Genomic DNA, 25,333 nt, shown 5'->3' on the forward strand with positions numbered 1-25,333 from the left:
TCTGCCAGCCTTTGATGTGCCCTGGCAGCTGGTTTTTACTGAGGAAGAAATCCAGCACTCATCATTTCAGTGTCTCCATGAAGGTTTTCCAGACAGGTAGATCTTGACTCCTGTGTTCCCAGCCTGGTAAGTCTCTTTGCACGTAACTGTAAGTGCTTGTGGTTCAAACTCCCAGGTCCTTTGGCCAAAGTCAGCAAACACAGAAATTTAAATCAGGAACCACATATCCTAGCTGAGGCAACTAAGTAACCTGATTTTTACATTCTCATAGCCCAGAAGAAAATCAGAGCAATTACTCAGTCTGGGCTGTGATTGATACACCTCTAGCTTGCTTCTGTTGCTACTTCAGTTTTTCCTTGGGGCAACAATACTAAAGTCTGAGAAAAGCAATTAATTTCTTGCAGTCTTCCCATTCTGAAAGTAGTCATACCTCTAAGCCAGCTGTCTCCAATACTACCACAGTGCTTACCAGCTACTGCAAGGATAATAGTTATTGAACTTAGATATCTAACCTTTTTGGTTTTCTTTTACCAAGTGGAGAGGATAACATGCCTTGGAAAGGCTTTATTTAAAATGTGTACTGGTGTGCTGCAGAGCTTGTTCTGTATTAAATTCCAGGGATGAATTCTCTTGTGAGTGCTTTGCTGTGACTTGACTGATTCATTTATTTTTAAAGAAAATTGTCTCTTTTCTCTTTACTGTTAGCTACAGGTAATGAAATGAAAACTAGCTTCCTTGTTACGATATAAAAAACTGCAATGAACTGTCTTTCCTAATTAAATGGAAAGGTGGTAGGTAACTTCTGTGAGCTGGTAGAAGAAAATGTTGGAGTTTGCTGTGGCTCCCATCCCTTGTGCCAGGCGTAGCTTGGTGTCAGGACACAGCAGAAAGCCCTTCTCGCACAGGGCTCTCACACAGGGAGGTGCAGAGAGGCTGTTCTGCTGCTTCTCCTTGTATAGCAGGTCATGCCATGTTTCTAGTCTGCTGTGACCTCTGACAACTTGGTGGGAACTGTGCTTTCCTTGTGACCAGCTTACATGTTCAGGTGTATGAGACAAGCTCTCTCCAGAGAGATGAGGAACAGTACCAAGCAGCATGTATGGCTGCATATGGAATAGGCAGGACAGACTTATACATGAAAAATTAGCTTTTTTGAGCCCTTGGATACCACAATTCTCTAATGTTCCTACAAGCACAGAAACTCATCTAGAAAACCTTATCATGTCATATTGCCTTGCCTATATCTGGTTGCCTGCTCCCTGCAGTAGTGTGATTTTGCTGGGTGACATGTATGTTAGTTTTTTTCCAAAATCTTCCCATACAACATAATTTTTGGAGTTTGTGGATCTCTTTCATATCCTCTGTGAGGAAATACTTTAGTGCTGTAATTTGGTGTGGGCATGCTCCAAACAGAGGGTTTGGCTGCACACAAGCTTTCCAGGGCAGAATTTTGATGACTATGTTCTGATTTTTATTTCTGTTCTTCACTCTGTGGTATGCAAACCACAGGACCATATGGCACTGCTACAGAAATGTGTGAGCTGATTATGCAACTGCTTCCTATTATAGCTACGAAGTATGGAAGTGATGAGTTAAATGGATTAAAAATAATGTCACTGTTCAAGAAAGTAGTGAGGCCCAAACACTCATCTGTGAAAACGGAAATATTGTTGTCCAACGGGCATTTCTAAAATATCTAATGTCAAGACGCCAACTGAAAATTAATTTAATTCACGAGTAACACATGGAGGTACTCCAGTGCCTTTGCCTAACTGGCCATGGACATGCTACAAGCATCCCTGGAAGGGGAATGAGGGAAGTAATGGTGGCTGTTGATGCTTTGTCCATAAAGAGTTGTCAGTTACCTAGTGGCTAGCACATGTATTCCACAAACATGAAGTGTTGAGAAGTTACTGGTTTGGCTACAAATGTGGCAGTAAACTGACACTTGTGCAAGTCTGTGGCACTCTTTAGATGTTGCTTACTGTCACAGCAATCTCATGTCCCTTTGTCTACTGGAATTTGTAGCAAAATAAAAGGAGTCACTCAGAAACAGGTGTTATCATGTGAAGTTTGAAAACAAATAAGCAGTAGTATTAGATGGAAAGACTGAGAAAAGTGGGGGGGGTCAGACAGCAGAAGAGGCTTAGGAGTGGTTTTATAAACAATACTGGTAAAACTGTAACACAGGACAGAATGAAGAATGGTGCTAATCAGGGGTGAAAACTCACAGGAACATTCCAGCTTTAGTTTGGAGTTACTGGGGAAAGCTGAGAAGTCTTCATGTTTGTCGTAGTTAGAAGGATCTTTAAGCTGTTGTGCAAGCATGCAGGGGGTCGTCCTTCAGAGATTTGTAAAGGGAAAAGAAATAAGGCAACAGTAATGCCCCCCTCCCCTACGAACACTGTCGTTCATGCCAGAAAAAAGGCGGAGAGGTTACCGCATCAGATCCCTGTTATATTCAATATTCTTGTAGCCACAGGCTTTGTGTCCTAACCATTTCCTCTCAACTCCGAGAAACCCAATTTCCTCCTGTTTTTATCCAAAATACACCCTTTGGGCACAGTTATGGGTATTCTGTGTTGTAGATGGCCTGTTTATCCCAGGGCACTCTTGCATAGCACTGACCAATGGGACCTTATTCTCTACTGACTTTATCTGCATTTGTATATATACAATGCAAACCGAGCTGCGTGTCACACAGTCCTGATAGCATTTGGTACCCATGCAGCTCTGATGAAAGTTGCTTCCTAAGGAGAGGTGGAGTGGAAAGTCAAGCCTTTAGATGAAAAGGTAGTCTGGAGAAAATCCATGGAGGAAAACAAAGAGAGACACTTTGAACAGATCCTGAAATCAATGAAGAGCTGGTATGGATAGCTGAAAATCGTCGTATTTTTACATTAAAATTTGCCTTAAGTGGATTCATTTTAATGTTTCTGCTGGGTATTTATATTGAGAACCATTAAGGTTAAAATACAAGCATTTCAAATTAGGAAAGCAAATAGCCTTAAATAATCAGATTTCTTAACGGGAGATTTCAGCGAGAATGAATTATGGTAGAAAAATAGATGGCTAAAGCAATGAGAGCAGTAATACACAGCCACGGGAGATACCAGGAGAGGACGAAAGCCAGGGTCAAGAATGAAGTCAGCATCAAAGAGAACACTGGGTCAGAACAGAGCAAAACAAAAGAGAACGAGCAGCGCATGTATAATATATGTGATAGGCAGGGCCAAATTCTGCCCGAGCTTCCATCAGTACAACTTCATCGGCTCAATCCTCTTAACACAATGTCACTTTCAATATGATCTAACAGCATACATGCAGGCTTTTATTTAAATCAGTGCACAAGGCTAAATTTTCCACTCTCGTTCTGTTTCTAGGCAATTTTAACTTTGCTGTTCCACTGTTGTTACTAGTACTGTCCTTTAGCTACTGCTGAATTTCTTCTCTGTGTATCTTCTCTGAGTAAACATTTTCCTGTTTCACATCTGTGTTCTGCTTTAGCAAGATTAAATTCTTCACATTAAAAGATCCATTTTAGGAAAGCATGATACTGTACACTATTGCTTAAACAGTATACTATTTTATGCACATTTTGAAACTATGAATTATACATACATTCTACCTATCAATGCTCAATTAAAGATATTCAGTTTTTTTTTTTACAGTGTTTTATTCACATTTTCCATATTTTGGCATCAGTGGTGTAAAAATGAGTGAAGAAGTGGAGATCAGCTCCCAGAATCAATGAGCAGGAAAACCGACTTTGCTTGAAATATTTTTCTTATCATAGCTTTTATACTTGTAGCATTTATATTATTTCTGAGGTTGTCACTGATGTGAGAACAATTATTTTAATCTAATACCTGTTTTTTTGCATACAAGTAGAACTGTGCCCACTTATCTGCTATTACAATTTATGCATGTGTGCTTGCATACAAGGCTTTACTGTTCTAAACCTAGAAAAAACTAGGGGTACAGTATGTTTTTAAACTCTAGCTTTTATTCTTATTGTTTGGTGGATAACCCTACAGATGATTTTACAAACAGCCAAACAAAACCAGCAATCCTTTTTAAGTCCACCCCTCCCATGACAAAGTGGTTTCAGTCTTTGCTCCCACTTATGACTCACAGGAAACTTTGCCTCTATCTTCTACACTTTAAAATACAAATTAAAAAAAATGTGAATCTCTAAAAGTTGCCAGCTCACTGCTCCAAAATTCCAGGCTTTAGCTAATGTAATGTGTATTTTTATTTTAGTTTATCATTATAGACAAGACTGTATTTACTCCTTGTTTACATTGGTGTAACAGATGTAAAATTAACCCCTCAGTTAACTGATTAACGAAGAGCAGCAGTGGTAGTCTGGTGTTTTCCATGTGCCTACCACACTTGTGGTTCTGAAGAGCTATCAACACAAGAACAAAGAACCACAGTTCATAGGAGAAGTGTTCCATGCCCCTCTAAAGAAGAGGAAAGAAACACACATGAAGCAGGCGCTGCCGTCCCCATGCGGAGCAGCCCTGGCAGGGGCTGCACTTGGTCCTGCGGCTGAGGGAGCAGCCGGCGCTGCTGGGGCGCAGTCACAGAGAACCCGGTACTGAAAGGAAAGTAATACATACATCACTTAAGGCATCTAGCTTAAAATATTAAAAAGGAGAACAGAACTATGGAAAGGGGAGGGGGTGTTTTAGAAAATTGCCTGTGGACTGTATTTTAATGTTCTGAAGTTGTTCCCTCAAGCAATTTTACACAATACCCAGGGTTTTTTTGAGTTTCAGAAGTAGTAATGATTCAATGGATGCAGAATCACAGAAAGCTCCTGAGCTCATCTTATGCTCCCCTCTGCTGCCTTGAAGTCCTGTTTCCAGCTAGTGTTTCAGAACTACAGAGCATGGCAAAGGGGCAAAAATCCCTCTGCAGTGCTAGCTGTTACCTTCTTTGAAAGAAATTCATTTTAAAACAGAGAAATTTGATGTATGTGATTGAAATAATTTTTCTTTTTCCTTAGAACTGGTAGATTATTAACCAAGAAGCTTGGTTTGATGCGACAATTACAGTAGTGAAATGCAGCACAGTCTTTTGTGTTCAGGATCAAGTTTTTTTCCCCCTCTCTTTTCCAGTATTTCTGTAGGTATGTCTTGTGGGTTTTGATGTATAAAATAGCAGTTACTTGGAATGTCACAGATATCAAATAGAAATTTAAGTAGCAAGCCTCTCTCCCCAATTTAATATAAAGATAGTGCTTCTTTAATCCTTTCCCAACAAATGGTCAATAGGAAAAATTTAGATAATGCAAAAATATAACTGAAATTTTAAAGAAAAAGCTGCACCTGGAAAATCTCATTAATGCTTTTTTTTTTCCTACAAGACTATTCTGAATGAATTAGAAATTACTGAAACATTGATGAAGGAAAGCCATGTTCTGCTGAAATTTCACCACAATCAGAATATTCCACTTAGAGATATTGCTTTTGCCCAAGGTTTTGATGAAAAGTTTCAAAACAGATGTCTTAAAAGGGAAGCAGTCCAATGTATTAGAGTTTTACCAGGATGAAATATCAATTTTTCAAACAGCTCTAGGTGGAAATGTACTTTTTATTCCTTCATTCCACCATTTCAGTTCCTGTGTCACATTAATGGTGATCATGGTGTTTCACTGGCTTTTACTTATCTGTCCTCTGTCAGCAATGAAAGCTGTATTTTTGGTCTGGAGAACCGACCTGATTTTATCATACTCCACCACACCATCTGAAATGGTCTTCAACAGAAAGACTGCAGTTTTAACAAATTAAGCTAAATTTCTCAAGCATCACTTTGAATCTGTACCAAACTGCCTAAGTGTAAAGACAAAACCAACCAAGTTGTATCATGTATCTTAAAATTTTACACTTCTACTGTGAGGATAATGCCTGTGGGTTTCCCAGACACCAACAAAGGCAACACTAGTTACATCAGTTAAAAAGAAAGCTCTGCTTTACTGCCAGGGAAGTGAGATGGCAGTTACTGGGAAATTAGTCTGAATCCTTGAAATTCCCTGTCAGTGACATGTTGTACAACTTGTTAATTGGTAGGAAAGGAATAATGCTTAAAACACTTATTTCAGGCTGGACATGCAGAAGTGGTGGCCTCAAAGGAGGAGTTTCATTACTGTCTTGTTCTCTAAGATAACTGCTGTTTTCGTGCTTAGAGCTATATGTTCTAGTATGTGTGTGCTTATTTTTTTAGGTTTCCGGTGAATGTTGGTCTGTATTCAGTGGTGGAGGCATGTTTCATACTGTGTATCAGACAGGAGGATGAGGTGATACCCAAGCTGTATTTTCAACCCTTGAAATACACACAATGTGCACCCCATGAGCAAATTACGAAGCAGAAAGTCCCTGTGGAAGACCACTGCAAATTCCTTTTAGTCTTTGTGAAACAGATGACAACAAGCTGCAATAATGGCCCTGTCTTAAAAGCTTGGAATGCATTTGGGGAAACAAGAATTTACTTTTGAAACATGAAATACCTGTGAGTAAATGGGACCAGATCTTTCTTTGGGTACTGACCAAGTCAGGTGCTACCAAAGTTGAGAACTCAGGATCCAGATGCACCTTCCAGAAGTCTCAGCCACTCTTAGAACCCTTCCCTGTGCTTCTTCCTTTTTTTTTTTTTCTTTGCCGAGTAAGCCTCCTCTACTGAGCTGATGTCTGCTGTTCTATTGCGTGGTTGTTATTGTGGTGATAGATCCCAGCTCCATCATGACAGCTGCCTTGTGTCTCTCTGCTCTCGTTTGGCATCCAGAGCGCAGCGCGCTGACTGGCAGCACGATAAATGTGTGCTCTAAAACTGCATCAACTCTGGGCTTATGTCTGAACACTTTGGTGCATTTCTCTTCCTCACGCTCCATTTTTTAAATTACGATTTCTAATGAATTCTTTGAGTTTATCTAAGTTAACACTAAAGTTCTGTAGATCTATATTCTGTACCTTGTGCACTGGTGATTAAGATTCTTCCCCGTATGTGTGCAGGAACTGGGAGAAATAGATTTGCAGTGTGATTTTTTGTTTGTCTGTTTTAGACAAGGCTTATCCTAACACTTTGTTTTTGCTGGTACTCCTGCTGTTGCCACTTCTGTTGCTCAAGGAAATGCTTCTCCCTCAAAACCCCTGCTTCCAAAGTCAATGCACAGACCATGAATATGGGACAAAGGTCACACTCTGGAGAAAACAAATGGCAGAGTGAAAAGGAAAAGTTACAGGCCCCAAAAAGGGTGGGACTTGGTGAAATTTAATGGCTTTTTACATGCGGGAGCTCATGTTGGAGATTCTTATGGACTCCCTGGTCTTACAACTGTGGCTCTGGAGAGGCTAAAGCCAAGAGAAAAACAAGAGCTCAAACAAGGTGACAGGAGAGAGATTTATTTTTGCATATATTTTTAGCTACTTAAAATTTTATTTTTATCAGTGACTTCTCAAGAAACAAAACATTTCCTTGCCACAAATAAATGATTTTTTTTTTGCACTGAGTATTTTGTAGTTGGCTTATGAAGGCCAAATGTTAAGGTCGCTTGCCTAAATGTTGTAATTCTAGCTTGTTTTATGGGAAAATAAGGTGCTTAAATGAGTATGAAGAAGTAATGAATGCTAATAAATACCTGAAACTCACACTTTTTAACATTTAGTGATGCTGCAGCAACAGTTTAGGTTAAGCTGGTCTTATTTTTTTAATTATGACTTGCAAAAGCATTCTGTTAAGGTGTAAATTTTTGATCTTTAGTTTTTCATACTAAATTAAACAGTTTTAAAAGTTACATAAAATCAATTCATGCAATACCGCATTATTAAAATGTGAACAAATTACATTTTCCACTTCTAAATATTGATTTGACCTTTTGACTCTCCTTGCAAATGTGATCCAAACATCACTGTCACTAGAAGTATTTTGCTTCCTTATGGTGGGTATTTGGTTGGGTTCCTTTGCATGAATTAAATATTTGGACAAGAGCACACATGAATGTATTCTCTTGTAGCCTAGGGGAATGCAGTGATTTGGTTAAGAGGGACGTCCCCCAGTTCTCAGGTGATTTTTCCTGAGCCATACAGTTGTGTTGGCACACATGCACTCATTCTACATAAGGTTTAATTACTCCATAGCACTTCCCATGGTTTTACCATGAAAGAGCTGAGACAGGCCTGGCCCACAAAACCCAATAATTGAGTAATTGGGATTTTCACTCAGAAGGTGGGAGATATGGATTGAAATCACTTCATAAAAAGTGAAGAGATCTTAGTGAGTGCTGTAACTATAATGCTGTTTGGGAAAAGAAGAAAGGAGGACGCAATGATTTTCTGTAGTGACTTCCTAGATTCTGTAAGTTCCAAAGTCTTCCCCAGAATTACATAGGAAGCCAAGGCTTTCAGTTTTCTGCAAGGCATGGCAGTAGAAAACATACACCATGTTCCAGCAGGCGACACACAAAACTGTCAGAGCATTACTGCATCCTGAGTTCTGCAGATGCAGCCTCAGTCCGCTGACCATTGTATGTTTTCTTTATGTATTTAAATATATGTATGTGCTCTTCCGAATATCTTATAAAAACTAATCAATAAGTCTATGTGATCTGAATGAATATGTGAAAGGGCTGATTAGTAGGTAGCTGGACTAAATATGCAAATTACAAAGTTTTCTTCATGGTTTTATATCAGAAGATGTTTTAAAAACTTTATCAACGTCAATGTGTCAGCCTGTATTTCTCTGTGAAATCTTGAAACTGCTCTTTCATCTCTGTTGTAAACACATCAACAAGTATGTAGAATGTCTTGACTTTGAAATGCTGTCACCTGCTTTCTGTATCGTTGTCAGTAGTCAGCTTGTTATAAAAGTGTTCCATATCTAGCTCTGTTTCTTTTGGTAGTGTGTTGACATACTGCATTTTTCAACTGTGTTCCTTGCTGCCTCTCCCATTTTTATCAAAAATTCTGTGTGACAGAAGTTTTTCTCTTTCTTTGCAACATGTTGCTATCTCAGGTTCTTCACTGTCACCAAAGCAGTTGTGCTGCTTTGAGGATAAATTGAGTCTGTGTAAACCATCTTCAATGTTTTGTGCCAAAGTGCAGTGGGATTTTGAACTCAAATGTTTTTGTGATGGTGAGAAGTCCCCAAGCCTCAGTCATTGCCTTTATGTCCTACTTTGGAAGTTTTCCAGAACATTCTCAATCTAATTCAATGATTCTTCCTGATGTGGTCTGCAATGTGGAGCCCCCAGTTTGCTTGGAACAAACCCATCTGGTGATGTACAGTTTCTTAAATGTGAGTGCACTTGGGCTTTCTATTCTTCTCATGTAAATTGCTGGTTTGGTTTGGCCTTTGTTTTCAGAAGACAACATGTGAGGAACTGGTGCAATTTCCTCAAGTGTCCTAACTGAAATTTTCAAGTTTTGAATTATAATTTTTTCATAAGGATTTTCAGTCCAAAAATACAACACTGCTGAAGTTTACAGAGGTAAAAATTTGGTTAAATTGGAAAAAATAATCTGCTTAAAATGCTTTCAAGACTTGTGCAACAGAATTGCGTAAATCTGAATGTGAAGGTAAGTGAACACAAGAACTACTATGAAGTAATCGACATGATGGATACTTTAATATCAGAAACTTGTATCCTTCTCGTGTGTACTATAATGTCAACATCTTGTTGAATCTACAACAGTACAGTTCCCTCACATTATGCTAAATTCCTTAATCAATAAGGTCCAAGTGCTGCACAACACGAACATTTTCCTGGTATCTGATGCAGAGTCAGGAGGGTTGGCTTATGTCCCTTTGATCAGCTGCAAGGATATGTAGTTCTGCACTCATACTTCCTCCTGTTTATTATTTGCACTGCAGTAATATCCTAAAGCTCTAGTTAGGACTAGACATTTTATGATGCAATCAGTAAATACTACTATACTATCAAGCATAAAATTATTGAACTTAAAATCGTAAGGGTCAAAACAATGTTATTTATGATCATGAAAGTTAAAATAGATATGCGGAAAGAATACAAACTTTGAGGAATGTATGCTTTTTATTTCAATGCAAGGAGAATAAATTTCACTTCTGAAGAAAGATCACTGCATGAACTCTTTTCCCCTCTATCAGTACAGATAACACTCCTGATAACTAACATATCATAGAAATATCTTCTAGTTATGGTGTGTTTCAAAACCAGGTTGACATGAAACAGAGATCAAACAAAATCTGTATACACGGACCTACTTTGAAAAAGCTAAGGATCTGTAGGGTGTTCAGATCATATAGTCTGCAGAAATTTAATTGGCATATTGTTGCTGTTTAACTTAAAATGCACAGCATAGCTACAGTACAGAGAATTACTAGAAATAACTGACTAAGCAGGCTGTCATCCTAGGGACAACAGTTTAAAATTATCAGAATTATCTCTAGAATATATACATGTCTTAGCCCTGACTACATCAAGCCATTAACCATATTGGCTGGACCCTATTCACCTCACATGTGGATCACACTGCTTCTTTATCACAGTTTATGTGGCTGAGTTGCTTTATTCCACCTTGACATAAGTTAAGGGGGAAGCAAGAAAGGAAGTAAGATGAGCTGTTCTAGGTATCTTTGGATGACCACCTAAAGAGGAATAACCCCATGCACCAGTACAGGTCAGGGGTTGACCTGCTGGAAAGCAACTCTGCAGAAAAGGACCTGGGAGTGGTGGTGGACAACAAGTGAACAATGAGCCAGCAATGTGCCCTTGTGGCCAAGAAGGCAAATGGTGTCCTGGGGTGCACTAGGAAGAATGTGGCCAGCAGGTTGAGGGAGGTTATCTTTACTCTCTGCCCTGGTGAGGCCACATCTGGAGTACTAGGTCCAGTCCTGGGCTCCACAGGGCAAAATGGGCAAGGAATTACTGGAGGGAGTCCAGCAGAGGGCTGTGAAGATGATGAGGGGCCCGGAGCACCTTTCTTGTGAGGAAAGGCTGACAAAGCTGGGTCTGTTCAGCCTGGAGATGACTGATGAGAGATTATTTATGCTTATAAATATCTCAAGGGTGGGTGTCAAGAGGATGGGACCAGATTCTTTTCAGTGGTGCACGACAGGATGGGGGGCAATGGGCATAGACTGAAACACAGGAGGTTCTGTCTAAACACAAGAAGAAACTTCATTACTTTGAGGATGCCAGAGCACTGGAACAGGGTGCCCAGAGAGGTGGTGGAATCTCCTTCTCGGGAGACATTCAAAACCCACCTGGACACATTCCTGTGCAATCTACTCTTGGTGAACCTGCTTTAGCAGGTGGGTTGGACTAGATGATCTCTAGAGGTCCCTTCCAACCCCAGCCATTCTTTGGTTTTGAAGAGGACGGTAGCTAAGATATTTGCCCACCCCCCCCTTTTTTTTTTTTCCTAAAGAAAATACAGTGGACACAAAATCAAGAAAATAAATACCCTTCAACAAGAATCAGACCTATAGATGTGAAGTGGCCATAGTGTCAAGCAAAGAATCAAGGTCTCTTTATGTCTCATCTGTTCCTCAAACCATTGTCTGTCAAAATAAAAAACATTTCAACAGACAAACTCTCTTGGTGAATAAAAATGCTTTATATTCTAAAAATTCATCCTCTATCAGACCCATATTTTCAAAACTTGCAAATTTTCTTCTGCCCCTTGAATGTGGACAAATACCTCAGTCACACTAAGATTTCTGTATAAGCAGCATTTCCAAGATGAGAAACAGCCCATTTCCTAAGAATTAAACTTGTTGACTTATTCTATGGACCTTTTCTTTCTATGATGTATTTTCTTGCTGATTTAATAAGCAGGAGCAAGTTTGCAGGTTTTCACTTACAATCCTAGCTCAAAGTCAACCAGTTTGCTAGTTGTACTGAGGAATATTTGTAGAACTGAGGATCTGCAAAATGAACATTTTGGACATATATTCAGTGATTTAGAGTGATACATGAAGACTACTGTGAGTATTTTCTTAATTTGCAAAACTGTACACAAAATGAAATTAATGAACAGTGCATATTACTTCAAAACATAGGCAGAAGAAGACTTTACTTTCTCCAGAGAACTAGTTTGATAAAATGATAAATAGGCTCACACTGCAACAAGAAAACATTACCACTTAATGCTCTGTTCCTGTACAATGCTCACCACAGAACTGGAACTATTAATAATGTTACTTTTGTTAGAATTGTTTTTATTTTGTACAAATGAGAATATTATTCTAGGAAAAATCTGTAGATTTTGCAATACACTCATCTAATTAAAAGAAGAAATCTACAAACGTATTTCTTTTCAGGGGTTTCTGAATCATTTTTCTCAATTATACAATTATAGTTTCCGATCCAAAGCAAGAAATTATGCTGACAGGAAATCTTGCCAAAGTGAATGAAGTATCAGAGGATCTGGAATCCAGATGTTAGCTATTGTATACGAGTAAACATCATTGATTCGTAATAATTTAGAGCAGAAAGCTAATAAGATAATTTTGTTGTACCTTATACTTCTGTTGAGATCTAACTTCAAAAGAATAGCTCTAGCTTAAAAAACATCAATTCTTTCCTTCCTTTAAAAAAGTACATTGTTGGAACAGACAAGATGAAAATAGCAGTTAGTTATTTTCCAAAACTCTGGTTGCAGATATAACTAGCAGGTTTGTCATTTATTCAAAAGCAGACTCCATGGACACTGTATCAGTGGGACATTCTTCATGTTTTGAGGGAAGCAGCAGTGACTTACCTCCTAAGAGGTACACTCCAAAAGAGTAAATATCACCACAGTGTTCTCATTTTCTTTCCTTCTGCATATGTCTCATTCTATCAGCTGAGCCTATGATTTAAATACACAAAAATTAAAACGTATCAGCTACGTGAACCGTAAAATCTATACTCAATAGTATATCTCCTTTGTCTACATGCAAAATTGCTAACGTCTCTAAATAGTATGACATAAAATAATGTGTTTGTACATGATGAGATTCTTTCAGGGTGGAGTTGTGAATGTGAAATGTGCTAGTTTTATTAATTTGAAGCAAGATGGTCGTCCTGTATATAATGAAAATGGTCCTTGGTGGTTAGTTCATGCTTGAGGGGTTCAGTGGGAGGAGTTGCTCTCTTAAAAGAAAAAAAATGTATGGGTAAGAAACTGGAAAAGGAAACAAAGGTAAAAAACTACAAGAAACAACACATTCCCTACCTCATCATGAAAAAAAAAAAAAGAAAATAGTGTTCTATACATTTAACTGTAGCCACATAAACCCCAAAGTAAGTTCAAGAGCTAAACTTTGCGGGGAAGCAGGTGTTGGGGCAGGGCTGGAGCAGGAGCTGGCTGGGAGCTGCGCCCCAGGGGGACAGCGCCGGGTATCGGCTCCGGGAGACCCTCGGGCGGACACGCAGAGCGGCACTGCCGGGCCCAGCCAGGGCTGCGTTTAGCTCTCTTAAGACCCAATCTTGCAAACGCTTATGCACATGAGTAATTTCAGCTGCTGTGAATCAAGTTATTCACCTGTTCTAAGTTTTTGCAAGGGTGGTGCAACATCAGGCCTGCATTTGTAAATGCGAGCCAGCCAGATAAAATAGAAGAAACTCCCTTTTTCCTCATCTAAGCAACTGAGTTTTTGCTGGTTTTTTATTTCCTGATTTTGACGAGAAAAGCTTACAGTGGCAAATATTTTTTTAATTCTTGCATCTCACAATTTCTTTAATAAATGACCTACCGCAACCACCTCAAGCATATGGTAAAAATGATACAGTTCAGCAGTTGCCTGTAATTTCAAGCCCTTCTAATACTTCATAGTGATTTCTGTTACAAGGTCGGGCACTTTTTAGAGACCCATGGTGTTGTCACATCTCTGAAATTGTGGATAACACAAACAAAGGAAACTGAGATTATACAGTGATGATTGTCAGCCCACTTATGCCTTGATACTTTTCTGCATTTTATTTGTTTGTAGCTGATTTGTTCCATTTGTAAGTCATGGAGAAAACTGAATCATCCAACAGCTTTGCATTTCCTAAGTATGTGTATTATTCTGTTATCATATGGATCACTGACCAATGTCTGGTGTTTGTGATTTTCTAGTTGCATTGCTACAGAACATGCAGGTTTGTGACTTAGTATGTGATCTCCATGAGCTGGAAAGACTCAAAACATATGGCAGATCAGATGTTAGGCTTGGGGAAAATCAAAAATTAAACTGTCTCAGAGCAGTTGAGAGACTGCTTTGCTATATATTTTATGTGATTTGTGTGTGTCTTGAGGGAGATGTCACCTAGGGAAGGGAATCGAAGAAAAAATAGCTTTAAAAAACGAACTGTTTGTATTATGGCTTTAAACTTTAAAGTCTGGTCAGCTAAAAGCAGATGTTGTGAACTAAGATGGAAACTTGCCTGAGGCCAGAATCGAAGAAGGCATTCTCTAATAGTAAAAAGGAAAAAATGCTTTCTGGTTTCAGAATTTATTACAAGCACAAAATGAATGCTTATTGTACGCTTTTAAGCACAAACATTTTCCCACTTCTGTTCAAATTACTGAAAAATATTGGTGGCTTCAGAAATTTAATTTCAGACAATGGGTTTATTAGCAACCCCAACTGTATTCTGAGCTCTCTATCACAAAATCTTTTGTTATTCTGTTCTGGCCAAGATCCTGTCATGTTGGAAGGAGCAATGAAGTGCCTCTTACCCTTGGCTGTCTGCCCAGTAATTAGATGGGGAGGTGGATTAAAGTAGCTAAACATGTGGTGTAAATTTTGGAATACTGTAATATGACACAGTTCTGATGCGAGCCTTTTTAAGCTAACAATAATAAAGACTTCATATACAGATAACTGTAAAATTGATCATAATTATTGCTGCATGCTTTCAATTGACCTGGGCTTGCACAGTCTGAGAGAACATACTTACGTTATGTAAACATATAATATCTAAGAATTTGAAATGGAAAGTTAAAAATTAATCAATATTTTCAAGAAAGAAAAACAAAAAAGTTGATTAAATAAAAATTATTTATGTTAAAATCTATCAATATTTGAGAAAATATTCTGTCTCCTTTTCATCTATTTATGTATGAGGAAATACATATTTACAGTAGCTGCCTCTATAGTATTTGTTCAATGGCATGAAGCTTTGAACAAGCTCAAAATTTAGTCTGAGACAGTTCTGCAGTTTATTTTCAACTTACTTTCAAAAAGTAATTTATTTTCAACTTACTTTCAAAAGCCATGCTCCAATGGCAAGTCCAGAATTATAACTTGTAGTATTTTTAGGGGGGGTGCAACCTACTTCTGCATTGTACAAATACTTTACATTGTTTCCATTTATATAAGCTGCTGGAGGCAGCTTTGTTGCTCTAGTTCAGTAGCAGCAGGATGACAAAGAATATAGTAATGATTTTCAAAAATCCACTAGAAAATGTTTTAAAGATATTTTCAGCATATTTATTTAATCCTGTAGGAATACTTTTGATGGCAGTCATAGGGTGTGAGAATTGGCTGCCTTTTCGGACTTATTCCAGGGTGAAAAGTAAGGGTTTTTCAACAGATAATTCCCGAGAAATCCATGTTTGGACAGGCCCTAAATCTGGCACGAGTGGAATCCCTCCACATACCTTTTTTTACCGTTTTAAGGAGAATTTAGCCCCTTCCTTTTCCCTTATTTTCAGGATGTGTGAGGGTAGGTGGTCTGTCCGGTGTTACAGCCGCGCCTCCGGGCAGAGGCGGCGCTGCTGGAGCGGGCCCCGTGCCGCCATTTCGCGCCTGCGGGCGCCCGCAGACCCCGCCGCGGCGAAGGAGATCCGGACCGGCCGGCTCCGCACACTCCGGAGGGCGGCCCGTCCCTGGGCCGGCGCTGGGGAGAGGAGCGGGCGGTAATCGCCGCTGCCCGCGGGCTGGGCTGGCCGGGCCGAGGGGCACCGACCGACCCGCGCTACCGGGCGCTCCCGCACCGCCTTGGCCCCTTTGGTGCCGCCATTTTGCGCAGCGGTGGCGGGAGGCGCCGCTGGTGAGGTGGGAGCGACTCTGCCAGGTTCTCCGTCCTCAGCCGAGGGCCTGGCTGTGAGGGAGCCTCAGGGGCTCGCAGGAAGGCGAAGGAGCGCTGGGAGGTGGGGATGCCCTCAGACCCTTCAGGACACCCACTCCACAGCTGGCAGTGAGCAGCTGCAGTTCGTTTGGGTCACTGGCCCGAGGGTTGTGACCCTCACTTTGGCCCCATGTATAGAGCACTAAGGTGAGGTACCATAGTCTGAGGAAAAGATTGGGTTTTAGGAGGGACATGAAAAGCAAAGGGGCTTCAAAACCGAGCAGACCACTTTGTGGCCTGTAGAGTTTGGAGTAAGTCTCTAGTAAACTGTTTCTGAAAGCAGATACATGAGAGGTCTTTGCTTACAAGAGCTGGCAAATGTTCATTTTAAGTGTGAGTCAATGGTCTGTCCTGTGGCTGCAAACACCTACTCATGTCCCTCATTCTGCCATCTTGAATGCATTTTCCCTGTGCCAGCAAACAGAATTGAGAGTATGGAAAAGACCCTTTGATTCATACCCATCTTTCCTGGAGATGTGTTTTGCCCTCTTCCTTCCCCCCTGCCCCCCCTTTTTTTAAATCTTCTTTAAAAGCATGAGAGAATTTTTGCCATTTCTTGGCAGGGGCTTTTGAGAGGCCTGTCCCAGCTGACAGCCAGCGAGCTGGTGGATTAATGCAGAACAGCATAAAGGAGTGTTGTGCCAGGCGTTTCCAGTGTCTTAGAGTGACCATGACATCTGCTGTCATTTTTATTTACATTATCAAGCAATTGGAATTAATGGAGCCAGTCAAAGAATAAATGACGTATAGAGAGTGGGGATCTGAAGGGCCTGGAACATTAAATATTGTGTATAACAAAGACTGCTCAGGGGTGGGAATCATAAATCCAAATTATTTAAATGGAAGTTGCATAATCATAGATTGTTGATTCCCCACCTGAGGTATGAAAGCCATTTCATATTGGTGTGCAGTGTTCGAAACTTCTTGGAGCTGGTAGAGTGGTGGTTATTCAGCTGGGATAAACATTTAATGCAGATAATTACTACTTGAATAGCAACAACTTGATAGTTTTCCTGGCAGATGCTTCTGCTGCCACTACTGACGCCCAAGCCTGAGAACTCCTGCTTTAGATTACTGACATTAAAAGCATGGTGGCAAAATTAACTAGCTCTGTTAGATTTATTAGTGTGATTTCTAAATTCTAGATTTATTAGTGTAAAAGAAAAAGTGGCAATGGCATGGGGGGCATGAGGACAGAAATTGGCAGAGGCGGTGCTGCAGACTTTCTGTGAAAAGGAGTGCAAAAGGGGCATTGACAGATTTCTTGTTTGAAGTTCTAAAACCTGTCTTCCCTGTGTTCACAGGCAGTTTTGATTACATGTTCTGTATTCTGCCAGTATTGTGAAATGTTTTCTGTTTTAAATTTGAAACATTTCTCTGGAATATTTGAAGTTTTACAGCTTCTGGGGAATAAAAATATATTTTTTTAAATTTTTGATTCACAGATGACAGCATACAGTAATTAAGTAAACTTGAATCCTATTTGCAAAGCACTCTAAAAGATTTTTTTCATGTGTTACTAATGAGATGCTGAAGTACAAAAGAAGTGTCACCTTTGGCTTATCTCTGTAGGTAAAGAAGATAGCTTTGCTTTGTTATTTTATCACCAAATTTGGCCTTTCTTGAGTTGTATAAACTCTGAAGTTGATTTGGTATTTTACCATTTGTTTCAGTGAATCTAAGATCTTTGACTTCTAAAATCTTTTCTCTGGTATTTTTTTTAGTCAGCTCTTTGCTGTTTAAAATTGTCCTTAAGCAAAATTAAGAGCCATGAAACTTCTCAACAAAAAAAAAATAAAGAAAACATGTCTAAAACCTGGAGTTGGTACTATATGGAAAACATTAAAATTAACCAGGGTATTTTTAAAACTGATCTATATGTTAAATAATTTAGAAATAATCTCTGGTCCTGATGTTTCAGAACAAGCCTGTTAACCACATTAAGAAGGTGGGCCCATACTCTAGTTATCCAGGTGAGCAATTTCCATGTAGGTTAAAAAGCAAATCTGATTTGCTTGTAAATTAAAGTAATTGTTGGGGGGTTTTAGACAATAGAATAATTTTATTTTGTAAAATTTGACAGAATCAGATCTTAAGACAGATTGTATTTCTCCATCAGAACAGAAACAATCTGAGAAAAAATATATAGTCTGCAGTTGTATAAAAGAATCTTAGCATTATTCTTAGAAATTAAATAATTTAGCATAAAGTTTATCTGGATCTTCACTGTTGCCTACTTTTTTCCTCCTGACATGTCAGAGTAATGTAAAGATTGTTTAAAGGGATTTTTTTGGTCATAAGTAATAAGAACCATATTTTCTCAGGAGAGGGATTCTCTTTTATTCTCTTTTTGAAGAAGAATTAAGGATGCAGGCAAGAGGTCTAAAAGAAATAAAAAGTAGAAATTAAGTATTGGCACTTGTAGCTAATAAACTTTCTATTGCTCATACAGGTTAAATTTGGCTAAGTCCAGTTTCACAGTTCCTTGTGCTGCCTGTTACAGATTAAGAGACTTCGCATTTGATCTAAAAATGTTCAACTCCGCAGACATGGTCTTTTCATTGGATAATTTATTTTATGAAAGACCAGATACAAGACAAAGGTAAATATTTATTCTTAAATATATATAATTGGTTTCCAGGATTTTCCACACTCTGAATTCCACCTAGCAGAATTTTATTTATTGTAACTCACTTTTCTGTATGTCTATAGAAATATGGGACTAGAATTTTCCAGGTTCATAACCCATAGTTTGTAATGTTTCTCCAAGCATACTGAGTTTTGAAGGATGCAGGTATATCTTAGGGCTGTAAGAAAGAGGGGTTAGCAGAAATTTTGCCTCTTAAATTTTCTGTGTTTAAAAATCACATGAATTAAATAATATTTTTAGCAGGAGATACAGTAGGTTATTTAGATGTTGTGGAAGATGCTTAAAGAATGCTTTTACCTTACATTTGTGTGTTAAAAATAGGTACCCGGAAAATAAAGAGCCCAAGATTTGCTGGCTTGCACCTGCTCCAGCTATTGCTGAAATTCCAGCTGCAGATGAGTTACAGAGGGAACTGGAAAAAAATGCAGCCAGCACTCATATGGGTAAAATAGAATAGAATCACAGGGTCATTTAGTCTGGAAAACACCTTTAAGGTCATTAAGTCCAACTGTAAACCTAACACTGCCAAGTCCCACTAAATCGTAGTGTCTGACACTTATTTTGAATGGCTTAGTAAATAATTAGCTTGACAATTCCTCCTCTCTCTTTTAATGCTGTGAAATATGAAATATTCTAGGTAAGCAAATATAGACAAATATATTTTAGTTGAGAGTGATGGTCTTACATATGTTTGGGGTACTGGCAGTCCTCTGGGCGTACACAGGCTACAAGTTTACTTTGCAAAAGTGAGCAAGGTAAGAACTATGATCAGAATTTGAGCTACTCCACATTTTTCCATGAAGTACCATAACATGGTGGGAAGCAGCTGTAAGAGCATCATGCAGCACATTGGTCGCATGACCTGTCTCCCACCTAAGGAACAGAGAATTTATATGAACCTAACTTTCATCCCTTTTGGTGCTTTTTTCAAATTGCTGTTCAAGTAGCCAAATTTGAGTCTGGCTGTTAACTGCTGCGAAGTGGAATATTCCTTCCATCTAGACATTCAGGATCATCTTAAGAAAATTTATTCTAAAGAATTTGGTTGCTTTGTCAACTAGATTTCTGAATTTCTTAGCTTCTGTGCTGATTTATGATATTCTCTATTTAGGCATTATATTGTTAAGACAGAAGGGGTTTTTATACTTTATCCAAGAGCACTTCAATGCTGAAACACTCATTCAAATAAGCTGCTTGGTGTTTGTAAAATTAGAACCATTGAGGTTATGTCACAAACAGGCCATTGTAATTTTAAGTTTCTAGATGGATAACACTGAAATGAATAGTCTGCAGAATAGACCTCTTTCGTAATCTTGTTGCATTCAGTTGCTTATTTCTGCTTTTGCCTTCCTTTTGCTGACAGCAATGCTGGTATGGTCAGACAGATCAGGTCACCAATCCTTCTGAGAACTAACCCTGCAAAAGGTGATAATTAACCAAGATGACTAGGAAACCACCCTGTCACTGACATCATTACAAATTTTGACTGTTGAGATTGCAGGGTTGATCTCACAGCTGTTTGTAGTAGGAACTTCAAGCTTGGTCATTGTGTAATGTTTTTAAAAATACAGTCTTTATTGTGAGACAAGGTGAAGAGTTTCTATCTTACAAACTACTTTGTAGTTCTGAGGAATAGTTTTGCTCCATTACTTTTGTGTGGGAAGCATAGAAAGTGACCCTATTTTTATAACCTTTTAATTGGCAAGAGATGCATTGCATTCATCAGCATAAGTCATAAAATATGCACTAAAGTTCTTATAATAAGTTAGAAGTATCACTTCATGTAATTGATGTGAACTTGGCTGATTCTATGTGGAAGATATTTACTAAAATGACTATGAATAGGAATATGAATATTTATTGTTTTATAGGAGGGAGAAAGCACCAGAAGTTTATACAACAACGTAAGAGTAACACTGAGGAAGTAAATGATAAATCACCAGGCCCTCTTCATTTTGGAATAGCTTCTGAAAAAGAAGTGCTCCAATTAAGCACAGGAGAAAGAGAGAAGATTAGTTTTCCTCATGAAAGTCTGAAAATGGTTTCATTGTTTCTCTCTTCTGACCAAGAAAAATCTAAAATAGGAACAGGGGTTTCTCATCAACCTGGTGCAAATTTTTCACAAAATAAACTATTAAGTAATTTTCCAGAAAACAGTGATGATGAGAGTGCCCATTCAACATTCAGAAAACGGTACGTGTCTAGTAAATTCTGATTGTTTATCAACTCTCAGAATCATATTATTTTGGATACATTTGTTAAAGTGCAGAGTTTTGGATCATTCAATTGAAGGTACTTTACCAGCGCTCCAGACACAAATTCTTTTCAGTATAAGAAAAAAGATGTTTTCTTTCGGCAATATTTTAGTACTGTAATTAAATATGTCCTGAACTCAGCCTCTGAGAACAGTAAGGAATAATGTTGCTTTAATTTTAAATAATTTATTAAATAAGAAAGGGGTTTCAAAATACTATTTGAGTTCTTTATCCACATGGTAACGAGCAAGAAGGCCAAGATCACTTGCTTTTCAGAGCTGAGGTCAGCCAGCCAGGAATACCTGGAGCAGTTCTCAACATTATTTCAGTGCAGCCTGGAAGGAGAGGTTTACAGATAGACTCCTCTTCTATGCCCAGCTCTTCTCATTCCTCAGAACTTGTATGGTTCTATTGTTTCTAATTATGCAGAGAATTACAGGCTGCTATTGGAAACCAGAGCCCATCTGGATAGGCAGTTTATTCTTTCAGGTTCTTTCTGGAATGAAAGTAAAGTTAAAATGTATCTTGAAAGTAGTCTTCAGGTAGAAAAGTGTCAGATGAAGTTGGATGCAAAGTTTTCTGATGATTGTGTCTTGCTAGTTCTGCTTCTAATACAAACATACATATATTTCACGTATTATAGAAACTGTGTAGCATTTCAACAAATTAATTAAAATCTTGGATCTCTTGCAGCTTATTTAAAGCATCCCATTATACGTACAAAAATACAGAATTTAAAGATAGGTCTGTGGAGGTCAAAGAAATTGATACTTACTTAAATACAAGTGAAAACATGAAAGAAGTGAGAAAAGAAGATTTATGGAGAAATAATCATAATTCTCCAGTAACTAAAGCCTCAGATTTTACTCTTCATAGGGTAAATGATGGGAACATTGCATTTAAAAATGGAATTAAAATGGAATCATTTTCTAATGCTTCAGAGATTCTGGATATAGCAGGTAATTATTGTTGCTCTCTTTCAAGAATAGTAGTCAACTGTCTATCTTTGGTATATAATAATAATGTATATCTGTGGCCTGAGGTAGAGTGAAGAACATTTTCCCACCGGCTCGAGGTGATACATTGCAATTCTATGGAACTTAATTGCATTGCTGTTTATGAGCTGTGTAAACAATTTATAAAGAGAGACATATTTGCAAAAGGGCCAAGTCATGTAAACCTTTTCAAAAGTTTCACTTTGGATCAGTTCCCTAAACAATTTGAAAAAGAGCAGCCTTGTCCCTTAATGTGATAGATAGTCTCATCTTCATTTGAAATCAGAAACTGAAAAGGGAATGTTTATTTGTGATGTGGCTCATACTTGCATCTTTGTAGAAATAGATTTTTAAATAGGAAAAATCTGGAAAATTTAGAAAAGTGCTGAAAAATTGATGAAATTATAAAATACTTGTTTTATAAATTATTTTTGTGTTTGTATGGGGTTTTTTTGTTTTGTTTTTTAATACATGTGGCTTATTCCTAGGTTTTAAGCTTTTTGTGGCAGGGACTCATTACATCTGTGGAGTGTATAATACGTTGTGTACCTGGCTAACTGCTGCAGAAATGCAGAATAGAAAAATAGTTGTAGCAGAAAATTGTAGGGCAGAGCTGTGGCTTAGGATGAGATTTGGAGACTGGTCAGGAATGGAATTCCAATTGCCTTCTGAGCAACAGTGCCTAGATTTGTGGATGAGGGGAGAGCAGTGGACATTGTTGGGTTTTCAACAGCAAGGCTTCAGCAAGGCTTTTAATCAAATAATAGAATGTCTGAGAAACACTATCTTCCATGACATGCTTATATCCAAGTTAGGATATCAGAAATGGATGGACAACTGCATGGGTAAAAAAAATGATTGGATAGTTAAGCTCAGAGGGTGGTGGTTAATGGGTCACACTCTGCCCACATGCCCACCACAGGTGGAGTACTGCAGGGGTCTGTCCTGGAGGAGGGGGCTGCTAGGGATCTAATGAAATTCAGCAGGAATGAATGCAAAGTCCTGCCTGGGGAAGGAGGAGAACCCCTGGGGTTCCCCTGGGATGGACTGATGGGGGGGCAGCTCTGCAGAAAAGTTCCTGGGTGCTGGCAAACAGCTCACTGAATGTGAGTAATGAAGGCCCACAGCATCCTAGGCTTTGTTAACAGGAACAAAGCCAGAAAGTTGAGGGAAATTATCATCTCCGCCTTCTTGGCACTTTTGAGACCACATCTACATACTGCACCAGGTTTTGAGCCTCTGGTACATGCAAGACATCCTTAAACTGGAGTGAGTTCAGCAAAGATGGTCCACCAAGACGGTCTTTTCAAATGATGAGCTGGTGACCTCCCTGTCCTATCCTGTCAGCTCCTTCTGTATCACCTGGACCTTCTTGTAGCCTTGCAGCTCCTTACAAAACACATAGCTTGGGGTCAGAAAGATATTTTCATGTTTATTGGTTGAAAATAAACCTGGTTTTATAAATTTACTACTTTTATTTGTTTAGGAACTACGGGAAGAAAATTGGAAAATTTGAGGGCTGTTGCAGAAATACGTATCCTTGTATTTGTTGTACCTGGTTTGATGATTTTATTACAATGTTTTTACATTTACAAGATTATAGCGTTTAATTTTTAGCCATAAGAATTCATGTACTACATCATAATAGTTACGATTTGTAACACTATGCTGGGAATCAAATGATGAATAGGTATTTACCTTTTGGACTTCTAAAGCTAGAATGAAAATAAGACACCTTACAGATCATTCATTACTAAGCAAATTTATTCTTATTTCAAACATTCAAATTTTATCCTCAAAACTGTTTATTTTTAAAATGTAAAATTTTTAGTTTGCATAACATGTATTTCAGGCCAGATTTTATATGCAAAGACACATATACACATATATCCGTATTCACTTTATATAAAGAAAAAGTGAGTTAGTATTTAGGCATGTTGAGAAAACTGAATCTTACTTTTTGTCTCAATTTATCAGGAGAAAATAAATTTCACATATCCCTTATAGATCTGTGTTTATGTTGTAGTGTTCATACGATATATTTCCATTCTTTAAGTAGATTTTACAATCATTTTCTTTCTTCTTGTCCCTGCCTTGAACCCATAACATAATTAACCATCCATCTATATCTGTCAAACCTTTTATTTGCCTGTTTTAACACTTTTTTCCCAATATTTTATTTCGAATAACCTGTCAGATGTTAGGTTAAATAACAGGAAGAGGAAATGTCTAAATTTAGGCAAGTAAAATTCATGTGAATAGCTTTCAGGAGTGTCATAGTTTCTAAAAGGAATAAGGACTTAGTTGTTCTGAGGCCTCAGCAGTTCATTGTTCCTGTTCCTGTTGGTGTTATGTCTGACCGCGTGTGCACCCTGATTGCATGGTTACCATCACTCTGCTTGAGTGGCTTCAATGGAAGTCCAGACAAGGGTCAACTCACTCATTTGGATATATAATGTAACAATACTCTACTATTACTCATATTTTAGATTAGAATGTAGTTGTCTGAAGAATACACAATATTGGCAATTGAAAATATCTTTATTGTCAGCACTAAGAGATCGTAGGTGAATTTCTTTGCTACTGTTAATGACTAAATATGCAATATTGTGCTAATGTGCATTGTACTACAAGTATAAAGTGACTTGTATAAAGTGACTGTTGACCCTTTAGATACGCTGACAGCAGTGCTCTGCTTGCTCTTCTATTTGGTTTGCAGTGTAGAATAAAGGCTTTGTCCTTTGCAGTTTCACGTTCCATAATTTTATGTCATTCCATGGAGCCTGTGCCAGGGAGGAGGTTCTTGATTATTGGTAATAATACTGGGACCTCTCAAACAGGTAGTGGGTTTTTTTGGTGAAGAAGATACAGCATACCAAGAATCTAAATAAAGCTACTGAATAGTTTAATAGGTTACTTTTTGATAATTTTTTTACAAGCCTGTATCAGTGTAAGATTGTGTGTTTTAAGCTTGCATATAAATTACAAGAAAGAGATGCATTTACAGTTCTAAAATAAATTTTATAATTTTCACTTGGTTGTTTTCATTTCCTTAACGCTGTCAAGCAACCCAATTTAGAAGTATTTTTAAGGAGTTCCCGTATTTTAACTATGCACAGTCTAAAGCTTTGGATGATGTAAGTATGAAACGTTAGTTGCAGCTGCAAGGAGTACTTTGTAGATAAATTTAAATGGTACTTTGATATTCAGAACTGAAAAGGGTTTAGAAAACTGTAGTATATCTAGATCCTCTTCCTGGAATAGTTGAGCGGAGTTGTACTTAGCTGGGAGAAGAGACCAGAACTTATTTTTAAAATGTTTTCTCAGTTTTAAATACTTTTGTGTGGAG

General features: G+C 38.3%; 2 protein-coding genes across 2 annotated transcripts in view; one reads left to right on the top strand and one right to left on the bottom strand.

Moving 5' to 3' along the window:
* The window catches only part of CDC7 (cell division cycle 7), a 39,281-nt gene extending 26,516 nt beyond the window's left edge, over positions 1-12,765 (bottom strand). The window contains exon 1 of the mRNA XM_082052783.1: positions 12,747-12,765. The gene's annotated coding sequence lies outside the window, so the exon portion shown is untranslated. The remainder of the gene's footprint in view (positions 1-12,746) is intronic.
* A 5,850-nt stretch (positions 12,766-18,615) lies between these two features.
* The window catches only part of HFM1 (helicase for meiosis 1), a gene marked incomplete at its 5' end in the record, with an annotated part of 37,819 nt that continues 31,101 nt past the window's right edge, over positions 18,616-25,333 (top strand). Inside the window, 6 exon segments of the mRNA XM_082053364.1 lie at positions 18,616-18,686; positions 19,056-19,177; positions 20,606-20,927; positions 21,683-21,948; positions 23,471-23,518; positions 25,051-25,121. Of these exon segments, the coding sequence (XP_081909490.1) occupies positions 18,616-18,686; positions 19,056-19,177; positions 20,606-20,927; positions 21,683-21,948; positions 23,471-23,518; positions 25,051-25,121 (900 nt within the window).

The sequence above is a fragment of the Streptopelia decaocto genome, assembly GCF_964273445.1.
Source record: "Streptopelia decaocto genome assembly, chromosome: 5".
Lineage (NCBI taxonomy): Eukaryota > Metazoa > Chordata > Aves > Columbiformes > Columbidae > Streptopelia > Streptopelia decaocto.